The 12,280-nt window shown below is 40.3% G+C and overlaps 1 protein-coding gene across 6 annotated transcripts in view; it reads right to left on the bottom strand.

Annotated features, from left to right (window-relative positions):
* Nucleotides 1-12,280, bottom strand: part of GRM1 (glutamate metabotropic receptor 1) — a 181,670-nt gene that overhangs the window by 4,663 nt on the left and 164,727 nt on the right. The window contains exons 9-10 of one of the 6 annotated variants that reach the window (XM_015284286.4): nt 10,458-10,496; nt 9,301-9,385 (exon numbers count right to left, since the gene is read on the bottom strand). The exons of 4 other annotated variants lie outside the window; for them this stretch is intronic. In XM_015284286.4, coding sequence (XP_015139772.1) covers nt 9,325-9,385; nt 10,458-10,496 — 100 coding nt within the window. In that variant the 3' untranslated portion in view covers nt 9,301-9,324. Of the gene's footprint in view, nt 1-9,300; nt 9,386-10,457; nt 10,497-12,280 lie in introns of those variants that run through there. One more of the 6 variants, XM_040698172.2, reaches the window with a different exon arrangement.

Below are 12,280 nucleotides of genomic sequence, written 5' to 3'. Positions count from 1 at the left end.
TGCAGAGAGCAGCACTCAAAGCAGAGCAGTCTCTCATTAGCGGCCGGTGGGACAAGGAGCTGAGCGGTGTTTCATTTGATCAAGCAATTACTTAATTGCAGGTCATGCAGTAGGAATCATTCAGAAATTATAATATGCATCACCTGGGTGGGAACCAAAGGCTAAGGAGAAATACTGAGATTATTAGTAGGAATCAGCCTTATCTCAGGGTTTCAACCCTCGGGGAGCAGAAATAAACAAAGGATTGCATTTCAGGCCTCATGATTGCAGCACAGGTGGGAAGCAATCTGAGTGGGAGGCTGGCACAGCCACTGCTGCCTGGTGCTGCTGCACACACCAGAGAAGATCGCTTGCCTTTCATACTGTCTGCAGTGTTCTGAGTATTTTGCCTTTTCTTGTTGTGAATCCTGCACTTCTGTTTCTCAGGGAGTAAATAATTACCAGTTGAATTCTGTAAAAAATGTTATTGGCCAACTTTGTGGTAACTGGGAGAAATTGGGACAACACAGGTAAATGTTAAACCAGCAAAAGGGAAAAGAAATGTGTGTAATAACATGGCATTTCTTTGCTGAACAGTACATAATGCTAGAGGGGAAAAAAAAGAGCTTTGAGGAAGATCCAAACTGTGACGTTCATCTCCAGCTCCAGACTCCGGACCTGTGATTCACCATCTCAGTGGGAACTGGCTCGCAAGAGCAGACCAATCTAAAAAATTCATAACTCCCCAAAGCACGTAGTCAGTAGAACCTAGAGCTGTTTGTGCTTAGAGCTCTGACCTGGAGGAAAACAAAATAACTGAATTCCCAGCTGAAGACAGTAACCTCTTTATGGTGATTTAACAGAAAGATAAGAATGAATGCTTAGAAGCACTTTAGTTTTGATCAAAAAGAGCCATGATACGACATTTTCTTGAAGTGTTATTGAGGTAAGAAAATGAGTCTAACTATTGGGTGTGAATGAGTTTTAAAGTAATATTTTAACATACCAAGATCTGCAAACTCTTCATACATACAGAGGAAAATAAGTCAGGTGCTCTGACACTGTATTTTGCTCATGCTGCAGGTCACAAATACCGCAGCTCTGAAAAAACTCGGTGACTGTAGGCTCCTAAACTATGTCCACTTCTGCAATATTTACCTCTTTGCATCTAGCTCTGGTGCATCATCTCACTTTCAAATCCAATCTCACACCATCTGTTTAGTATCTATCTAACATTGTTTCCAAGATTTTGTATTTTACATCAAAAGCAAGTGCTGTTATTTTAAGGAACTCGCTACCTCTGTCTCCTCCTCCTATTCAGATCGTTTTCTTCCCCCTCACTCAGATTCTGCTCTTATGACTTGTTTCTTCTGTAGCACTCTCCAGCACATACTTAATCGAGCCCAAGGCAACATCTGTACTTGAATCAAACTGTGCTGGGACTACAATACCCACACGTGAACAAACCACTTAATCAGGTTTCATCTGTTACCAGCTTTTTGTGCAAGGGAAGCTAGTGCTGTTGAAGTGCCTTGCCTCTGCCTGCCGTGCCTGATAGCCCTGTGACAAACAGCTTTAGAGCCATAGTGGCTCTCAATGGGGTCATTCAGAGGATTTCAGCTGGGAAATCTCTTTTCTATTACTGTTCTCCTCAGTCTCTCACTCCAGCTCTCTCTGCTTGCTGTGCCCCTGCACCATGAACCTGTCAATGAGTTTGAGATGATGTCACAACAGTGCCACGGAGATACATGGGCTCTGTCTTGCTGGGCAGCTTGCTGGCAGTTGTGCTTAGATTGACGCATTTGAACAGAATTAGCAAGCATTTTTCTTGCATGTTAATTGTTATCCTGAAATAAAGGCCAGTCACTTTGAATGACATTAAGTGACATCTAGGAAAAAAGTGAAGATGGGGCTTGAAGAGCTCAGATCCAAACTTTGCATTGGTTTGACAGAAATGATTTCACTGATTCGAAGCGGTCATGGCAATCCTGACTGCATGGTCACCATTTGCTAAGTAATTGTCACACTTATTTTTTTTTTTGAAAGAAGTCTTAGAGGAAAAAGGTAAAAATAAAAGTTTTTTGTCTCATATAATGTGGGAAAGGCAGCTTTTCCACACAAAGGCAGGAGGAGAGCACCAAGCTGAATCATGGCTAGGGTACTGAAAATGTATTCTGTGCCTAGTAAGGAGTTGAAAGGAGGTGTCTTCTTGCTTTTACCAGTTCAACAGTTATCCGTTTCATGTACAGCATGCATTTATTTACCTTTCCTAACTTTATCTATCCATCATACAATTTCCTACAGGATTTAGGCTTCACACTTAGTACCTGGTAGTGAACTCCTTGGAGTCTCAAGAGATCTTAAGTTTCGCAGTTGTGACTACCCAGAGTAACACTCCAAGTATTTCTTCAAATCTTTACACCTAACCTAGATGTCCAAATAGGTCGTTGAGTCTCCTATTCACATATAAGATGAGCTTGATTTTTCTTTATAGGCAAGAACACATGAAATTTAGCTACTGTATCTCAATTTTCATCACAGCTTTCTCTACAGTTTCTGTATTTTAGGAGCATAGGCACAAATACATTTGCTGTGTGAATTTTTATTAGATACATGATCTCTGAGCAATTCCATTTCTATTTTTCATTGGTAATTCAAAACATTTTTTTTTAATACATGCATCAACCTTTACAATGTTTTCTCCAGATGACTCTGGAGTAGTTACTTTTCAGATATTTTCAGCTGATGATTATATACACGAAATAAGCTAGAATTTCTGACATTAATAGTTACTTGCAGAAAGTCTTTAAAAGAACTGCTCTGTCCAAATCTGAGGCAGTAATCCAAAATATTCCTGCCCAGCTATTCCTCATTTGAGGATATGCCTACAGCTTCTTAGATGGCTCACTGTTGTTAAGAGTCTCCAGCTGCCCAAAATCCTATACTTGCTTATGGGTAGGACTGCTCCAGACCGGAGTTCAGTCACAGGCAAAAAAGAGTCTTATTCCTGCCAGTGCCTGTGGAATCTGACTTTGTTGTCTTCCTTGGTGCAGTGTCAAGACTGGGAATGTTCTAACAATAGGTGGTTCCTCCTCATATGGTAAGGCCCTGAAAATGTTTTACTTCAGCCATTGGTTGGCAAAAATTTCTTCATATCTTAGAGACTGAATGCACCTGAGGTAGAAGGTGATTGCCCCATTTCTTAGAGCCAGTGCTCTAAGGTAACCTAGTCAATGTAACTCCTTGATCCTATCACTTTTCACCTGTGAAGCAACAGCATGAGATCCAGAGTGTAGAGAATGATCTCCTTTCCAACCTGTGTGGCTGAATCTTTTGTCTCTTTTATCTTGAGCTTTTTATGCATTAAAAAAAAAAATCTGTAGATGACACCACACAAGAGTTAAATTGAATAGTATTCCCAAGTTGCTTCAATGAATATAAATTCAGGAACACACACACTAAGAAATAGTTCCTCATCATATTGATGCAATGCTTGTCACTGCCAGCATGAAACAGCTAGGCATGCAGTCAAGAAAAGTCCCTGAGAACAAAAAGGAAGGGAGGCTTCTTGACCTGTTAGACTTAATTTTCCTCTTTCCTTTTGGCATGCCAGACTTGCATAGGCTATCTTTAGAGGGCAAGTATATAAGATTAACATTTTTTTAAAGCAACAGTGTCACTTAACCAGTAGAAGAGGTTACGGAAGAAATGATATGTTCCCTTGATTTCATTGACAGACTGAAACTTTGTCCAAGCCTAACTTCTTGTAATTGCTATAGTAACTCTTTGAAACGCCACAGATGGAAGGAGGCATTGGGATAACTTAGTGGTACCTTCTATGAAACTAAAATTTAAGGAAAGGACAAGAAACACAATATAACAAAAAGCAACAGATTTTATCAACAGGAAGTAGGGTCTAACCAAACCCTAAAATATCTGATCAGCAACCAGATGAGGTAAGTGTCAGGTACTGCCCAGTCAACAAATGATGTTTTGCCCTTCATGCATTGTGGCACTATTACCCCTGAAAACACACTCTAGAAATCAGCATATACAGGTTTGTCCCCACACATTCATACAGATATAGTTAACATATGGAAGCAAGGAATAAGAACAAAAAAGAGAAGAAAAAAAAAAAGCCCCATCCAAAGGCTGTGCATGGGACAAAACAGCCCAAATGGGACATACTGATGCCATCCAAGGCAGGGGAGTTCCTACTGTGCCTACAAAAAACCAGGTTGCCATCAACTAGCTTTCCTCAGCTCTGCAGCCATGTAAGCAGCAGGAATAAACCTAAGCAGAACTCTGCACTGCTGCAGCCTTACTACTCCCAGGATTCAAACATATTAGTCTAGAATTTAAGATTAGTACCTCCACTGCAGCACACTGTAGGTGTTTTGCATCCATTTCCAAGGTCTCTTCCTTCATAGCATCCACACACTTCAGTACAGCTACAGTAGCATGTAGTTTGGTTAAAGAGAGGAACTGGTTTTCCTCCTGGATAGCGATCTTTCCCAGTAGTAAGAGGATCAACTCTTCAGGGCCTTTTAGCAAGCAGTAGTAGGTAGCCTTACCACTCATTAGCAGATCTAGGCACGTTGTTAATGTGCTCCTACAAGCATGATTTTTCTAACATTGCTTCTAGGGCCTCATCTCTTTCCCTAAGCCAGGTTTAACTTCTTTGTATCTCACCCAAGAGCAAGAGAGTCATCATCCACCACCACACTCTCAGTGTGAAGCATACTCAAGTTTCTTGCCAAACGTCACTTTATATCAACTACAAGGAGGGGGCGGGCTGTTTAAAAAACAAGATCACAAAACAATTTCAGCTGTAGTCTATTTACAATGTAATCTCCACATCAGAGATAAGAGGATCTTGCAGTAGTTCTCATAGTCTGACTGCAACTCTTTTTGTAGTGCTGTGTAATTAGAGCAAAGTTTAAACTCCCACTGGTGTTTCTGGAAATGTAAATGACTGAACTAAATTTTCTTTGCCTCTCCCCTCCTTGTTTCTTTTTTTTTTTTTTCTTTAGGGCAAAATAAATTGCTTGCCTTGTACATGGGACAAAATGTTCTATGTTAATTAGAGAGCTATTTTAAATGTGTTATGGAAGCAGCACACAGAAAGCAGGTATACAGAAAATAAAGGAGAAAATGCTGCCAGAGTATCTGACTGAGGCAGAGCTTGGTGAAACCTGAGGTTGTGGGGTGGGTGGGCACAAGCCCAGGGCCTCATTTCTAACCCCGTGCCTTGCTACTGCCTTGTATCAAGTAAATCTTACCTAGTTATTCCTTCCTTAGTTACTCTGCTGCAAAAGTTAAACATTTCTTTAATCTGACTCACACGCGGGCTTTCTAATATACATAACCCTATTGACGAATGATTTTTTGCTGGCTTTTGACTTTCCTTCTCTCTTTTAAAATTTGAGTGGTAATAAACATACTGTAAAGTGGAGTTAGAAGTTGTGTTTAGCCTGAGCGTGCTGTGATGTGATCCATGGATCCATGATCCTACCCACAGGATCTTGGGTTGGGTCAGAAGACTTTTGGTTCAGCAAGTTGGTTTTTTTTTGTCATATCAAAGTAATTTAAAATAAATTACTGCGAATAATTTAAAGAAATATATTTGCTGTTAGCTTTGGCAATATGAGAGTGACCCCAAATTGCAAAGCAGAGTTGCAGGTCACAAACCATTTATTAAGTATTTTCAATAGAATAACGAATAGCTACTGCAGTGTTGCTTGGAAGAAATAACTTATTCTAATAGATAATACAAAACTCAGGATAATGAACAGTTTGTCCCAAGCCACAGACAAATTATTGCAGCATTCAAGAAATGAACATCAAAAACCCGCAAATCAAAGTGCAATTAAAAGGTGTTCTTACCATTAAAAAAAAAAATCTGTTTATTTTGGTGTTATTTACAAGTTTTAAAAAAACAGTACATATTCTAAATAAATACACCCTATTGGTTCGCCATTGTGTTTTTTTTAAAGGATTTCAAAGTTAGAGCAAAGGAAATGCATGGTGTCATAGATCCTCCGATATCAGTGGAGAAGTACATCTGTATTATCTGAAGATGTGCCTCATGCTGCACGTTTGAAGATAAATTCACAGCAGTGCACTCACTGACAATACCTGAAGTGAAACATTTTTTCAGACAGGCTTGGAAAGGAACACAGCTAATACAGCTTGAAAACTGAGAATTACCATGTATTGTGCAAAGGAACCTGAAAAGCTTAGGAACATGGGAAGAAAATGATTGAATTAAATTAATGTATGATGAGTCTATGTGAGTGCAACTAAGACCAAGTAGTCTGTAGGACTGGCAGGCTGTGATGATCAACACTCTTCAGAAATATTCCTTCAAAAGAATCATTGCAGAAAGAGATCTAGAACTGCTGTTGAATGAGAAATTAATGGGCTTAGAGCATAATAACCAATGAATTTTGTGTTCCCCACTCAAAAGTACCCATGCTACAGAGATTCCTTCTGGAATTTACAGGAAATATCTTTACTTTAAATGTAGGTTAATTTTAATTAAGATAGTGGTAGGTTTCTCCTTGCTTTCTGTAATCGTTCCGTGGTTCTGTAGGAACCACATTTTTAATGAGGAAGATACCGATTAACTGAGTGCTATATAGAGAATAGCAACAAAAACAAAGCAAAACAAAAATCCATAAGGAACAGAGCAGAGTGTCTGAGGGAAAGCTGGAATAGCTGAACATATTCAGTTTGGTGCAACAACCCAGTAACAGATTTCAAATATCTGAAAAGGAATTGACACAGGGGATAGAAGATACTTCACATAACATGTATGTACACAGTGAGAACCTTACGAAAATTAGAAAAGGGAAAATTACTCTGAAAATCCGTAATATTTCCAAGACAATACTCTACCAGTGGTTGCTCCATATGTTTACTGCCAAAAAGTGTGCATCCCATGAAGTTTTATAGCAGTAGCAGTCAATGTGGTCTTTCTCTCACCATCACTCAGAGAATTCTCTGGTATAGACTCCCAACAGTTTAGTGCTCAAAGAGCCATCAGACTTGCTTTAGCATGCTGCTGGTCGTAGGACAGCATTTTGAATGCAACCTCAACCAAGTTGCCACAGGAAGCTTAGTCACGAGGCACCCGACTTGTGATGTAGAGCTCTAATATGCTGTAGAAGATGAACCAGCACGTCAGGGCTGTGGATTTTCTGGGTGTATCTGAAAGTTTCCATGGCGATAACTGCAGCTTCAGAAGAAAAGAGCCCTGGAACTCAAAGCTGATGTTTCTGAAACTTTTATTATGGTGATTAGTTGTTATTATTCTGTATTTTCATGGTTCTGCATTTCTGGACATCCACAAGACCGTATGGAGAATGGAGATTGATGTTAACACAATAACCCTAAGTACTGCATGTATCAAAACAATGAGTTTCAGGTCCCCACACCTGTCTGCCTGAAACTGGAAGGCAACACCTTTGCTCATTTCTAGCACATTGGGGCAGTTAAAGCCTAGGGCCTCCACAGGAAATCCTGACTTATGAGCTCCAGATCTGCTGACTGAGGCTCAGCCATGAGGTTGGGTGGCAGTGATGGACAGCTGGTGCCATGCCAGTTGCATGAATGTGTAGCTCAGCCGAGAAGCCTGGCCATGGAGAACTCACGCATCCCTGGCGGAGGATGCACCCTTCACCACCACAGTGCAGTGCTGCCAGACCTCTGAATGCATCCTCTAGCCGGAGGAAGGGGAAAGCCTCAGGGGCAGCAGAGGGGGAAGAAGATAAAACAAGCTCCACGCTTAGCAGATCTGAAAAGGTCATCTGCTTTTTAAAGCCTGAGTTGTCTGTGTAACTACCACAAGTGTTTGAAGTCCCACTGAATGCTTGGAGTTGCACCAAAAGTGTTTCTCAGGACATCATGTGGATGAGGATTTTTTTTTTTTCTGGATTGAAAAAAAAGAAATCCCAAGCATTGCCATGCAAAGAGCAGGAGCTTCATCCTTCCCCATGCTCAGGAGTTTATTTGTTGTATCCACATGTTTTGAATACAACCTGTTGCATTCATCCTTCTTTGCTTCCTAATGGTTTGATGCAGATTTCATCACCCATTTCTCCAGACAGACGATTGATAATCTGTGCCCTGAAAATCTGCACCACTTGCTCCGCATCAGAAAATGGCAACTTCTATCCAGCAACAGAATGCTTGTACTGCTCCTTACACTGCCTTTTAGGAAGGCAAACCTAGCTGCTACACCAAGTATATTGTGCAATGCATATACTTCTTCTGATCTGTGAACCAGAGGGGCAGATTTGACTGAATTAACATAATTGCTACCTGCCCACAAGTAACATAGCCTGTCAAAGGTAGATATGGGGCTGCACTGTTTCATGGCTGACTAGGTGAGCTCTAAATGCTGGCTAAGTGTTTCAGCGGCAGATTTCCACCTCATCACTGCACAACCTTCCCTGGGGCAGGGAGCAGGACTGCTTCACATCTGCAGTTTATCAGATGGAAAGGATGATAAATCTGGGAAAGGATGATAAATCTGTCCTGGAAAATACGGGGCGAGCCCTTCCTGTTTCTGCAACAGCTAGCATGTTTTCTTCACTGGATTTGTGTTTGCTTAAGAGAGGGCAGTATTTGTATTTCCTTTTTGGATGGACTACACTTTGCTGCTGTTCACTGAATGGAGAATATTCAGAATCTGAACATCTTTCAAAATCTGTAACAGCAAAAAATTATCTGCTTTTCTTTAGAGATATGTTAGGACAACTCTTTGTTCCTAGGTCAGATTCTGCAGCTTTTATTTACATGTGCCTGCACATCATTTCCCTGCTCTCTGATGCCACCAAACCAGTGTTTTCTGTGTTCCTCCTGCTGGCTCTGCAGCTGCAGCTCACTAACCAACCCAGTTAGCAAGAGCTATGCACAGCAAAGGTGCCATGAGACAGCCACTAGATCGTTGTTTAAAGCATGCAGGGTAATGTCATCTCCATGCATAAATGTAAAGAAAATAAGATGGCTGAATGGAAAAAAAGAATATAAAATTAGTACAAAAAAAAAAAAAAGATATATATATGCAAAGTTGTAGGCATTTACAAATAAAAGTGACTTAAAAAAAAAAAGAGTAAAAGCTGCAAAAACATTGTTGAGTATCCTCTTCATCACAACTGGATAATCAGACTAAGGCATTGTTTGAAACAGGGGACATAAGCAAATTTCCCATCTTTATTGGCATGCACCACATTTGTCCCATCATTAGACATGATAAACCAATGAGAAAGAGAAAGCAAGGGGTAAAACCACTCTTTTTCATGCAGCTTCTCTTACACATTCATTGCAGTGTGGGATTTTTCAAAGCTGCACATGTGCCGACGGACACTGGCTGGTGGGCGAGAACTCTGGCTGCCTCTTCCTGAAGATTGAAAAGAAAAAGACACCCAGTGAGTGGTTATACACATGTGCACACATGGTGGTTATACCACTCAATAGGGTGCCTGTCCCTGCCCTACATCTAGGGTTCACTGTGCTCTTTCCCATATTTTCTCCTCTCATTCCTTGGGCCGATCACCTCAGCCTCCGTACATGTTAATCCTTGGCTCCAGCACGGTGTTGTGTAAAGCAGGTCCTCATGGTGTTTGTCCCTGTGTTTTCTGCTGAGCGCTGATGTGCTTTACAAACCAGATGACAAGGGCTGCTATGTATTCAGCTGCCAGTGGGAATTCTCCTCTGGTATTCTCAACATAGGGTGAGATGATGAAAAAGGAGTATCTGCCTTTCTCATTTTATCTACAGAAGCGTCACCAAAATTTTTTTGGTGGAGTTATTAATACACACTCAGCTTCTGTTTTTTTTTCTCCACATCTCTTATTTTCACAGTCTGCTATTCTGAATGCTTCGTTTGTTTTGAATTGTTACTAGCTTTCATAATATATGATTTCGTGGTATGTGATTCATTTTTCTCATTGACATATTGGTCTTTTTGAAGTAGACACAAAACGAAGTGTCCTAGCTACTCTATCTGCAATGGTAGTTCCAAAAAGGATTGCAGATCATAGCTTTGGACATGAATGTAAGACAATTTCCACTATATTTTCTCCTCTCCCTGGCCCTATAAAGTGGATGCAAGCTCTCATTTATCTTCCTCAGTGTCAATATATATATATATGTACACATGCATGTGCTTTGACAAAAGTGTAAGGTATTGTTGCACATGGAATGTATCAATGAATTTCTGCAAAAAAAAAAAAAAAGTTGTCATTGTATTGCAAATAAAATGTAAATAAAATTCACCATTTTTCCCCATCAAACAAACAATTATCGTGCATGCTTGCCAGATTTCTGTTTACCTCAAACAGCAGATTCATGGATGGTATGTGCACGCACTACATACTCATTACAGCTGCTAATGAGCCAAAAAAGCCATTCTTCTCACCACATACTAAAGCACAGGAGCACAGCGTGATGTACACAGAATACATGCATACCCATTTTGGAGAGGTAGATGCCTTGAGATGACTTCTGAACTATTATGAATAAAACAAAAATAAGACATACTGCTGAGCAATTTTGTAAACCTCTAGAATAATTACATTCCTTACCAGGAGTAACGACCTCTCTGAGATTTGACAATGTAAAGGCTATCATAATTTGGAACTTAGCTACTGTGCTCTCTCCTACTCCCTATTGAAGTTACAAAGATTATTAAGCTTCTTATTAAATAGAACATCCAACATTTCTACAGACCTTTTATTTTCTTCAACTACTGTCAGAACAAGAGCTTTCTACTGTCTGTGCTTGCATTGTAAAAAGTCACAAATTAGTAGTTTATTCAGTCACAGGAGCTAATTTGACAAAACATGTAGCAACATGCAGTTGATTATACAAGAAGAAAATAAGTTTCTGAATATATTCCACACCCACAAATGCTGTAGAGGGCACACAACCACAGACAGCCTTGCTCAGGGACCTTGGAACAGGTGGAAAAGTGCTCTGAACCTGGCTGTTTGTGAGACAAATGCACTTTACCAGCTACTCTCCCTCATCTAGTGCCATATCCTGTTGCTTGTGACTTTCTTAGCTGCATCCCTTGTTTCCCACCCCATACTTCTTTTTATGCAGACATTCCCCCAGAGTGAGTCCACAGCATTTTGCTCTCCATGCTATGGGCATCTGTAGGTCTCGCTATGAAATCCTCATATGTGAAAGGAAGAAACAAATCTACTTCCTTAGTCCAAAATACCCCCTAACCTTTAAAATACAGTGAACTCTTTCCTTTCCCATGGCTGCAGATGTGCTCCTCAGTCAAAATAAAAAGCAGATTACATATATGACAACATGCAAGCCCCTAAATGCCTCAACCAGATTTGCATTCTGTGGGGAACTGCTTTTTAAAATGCTACCATGCTCCATTAAAGCAGTGGTTTGCCCTTTGTTCAAGGTCAAGGGGAATCCCCATATCATGATATAAAGTATATATACACTACAGATAGCAGCTCTAAATCTCAAGATTCACACTTCAGTAGAATTTGGATTTAGAGTGAAATTTGGATTTATAGTGTTGTGGGAAATGTAGTGCATGTGTTAATTGTAATTCAGTGAATTATTCTGCAATTATAAATCCTTGTCAGTTGCATTAGTAATGAATGCTTTTGTAGGATTCAATCTGAAGTACCCTTGTAGGCTTGCTTTGCCTGTCTAGTAGTGTGTGGCAATACTCTCTTTACTTTTTTTCATCCTATTTCTAAATATTATAATGTCTTCTCCCTTCTTCCTCTATGTTTTGTAGGCAGCGATGGCATTTCACACACATCTATGCCATTACCAAAAATTAGATAGCCTGCATATCTTCAAAAAAAAAAGATGGTTAAAGTGCCTCTGGGGAGCCATCTTCCAAACAATAAGTTTAATGCCTGCTGAGCCAATGGCACCTATTGACAGCCTGAGCCCAGAGGCAGGATGGATCTTCCATGTGTTTGAATGAGGAGTTGCCATACCATAATGAAAATGTCTGAATGGCTTTCTGATGAAGTCCTGGGTGCAGTAACAGGGAGCCTGTCAGAGGAAGCAGGGTGGCAGTGCAGGGGGTTCCTGAAGGAAGAGGATTAATTGCTTTACTTTCTGTTCTTTGAAGCAGATAAATATTTCTAGCAAGTTGGTAAGAAATCAGGCTGTGTAACAGAGCTGCTGAAATCTGCAGTGAGGAAAGTAAAGGATGTGAGAGAAGAGTCACTCTTGCTACTATTTTTTCTCTAAAGCGTAAATGAATCATACAGTGAAGTAAACAGCTGTGTCAGGGTTGTAGGAAAGT

This window comes from Gallus gallus, chromosome 3, assembly GCF_016699485.2.
Source record: "Gallus gallus isolate bGalGal1 chromosome 3, bGalGal1.mat.broiler.GRCg7b, whole genome shotgun sequence".
Classification (NCBI taxonomy): Eukaryota; Metazoa; Chordata; class Aves; order Galliformes; family Phasianidae; genus Gallus; species Gallus gallus.
The sequence above is the reverse complement of the archived record's forward strand: the minus strand, read 5'-3'. Positions and strand labels throughout refer to the sequence as shown.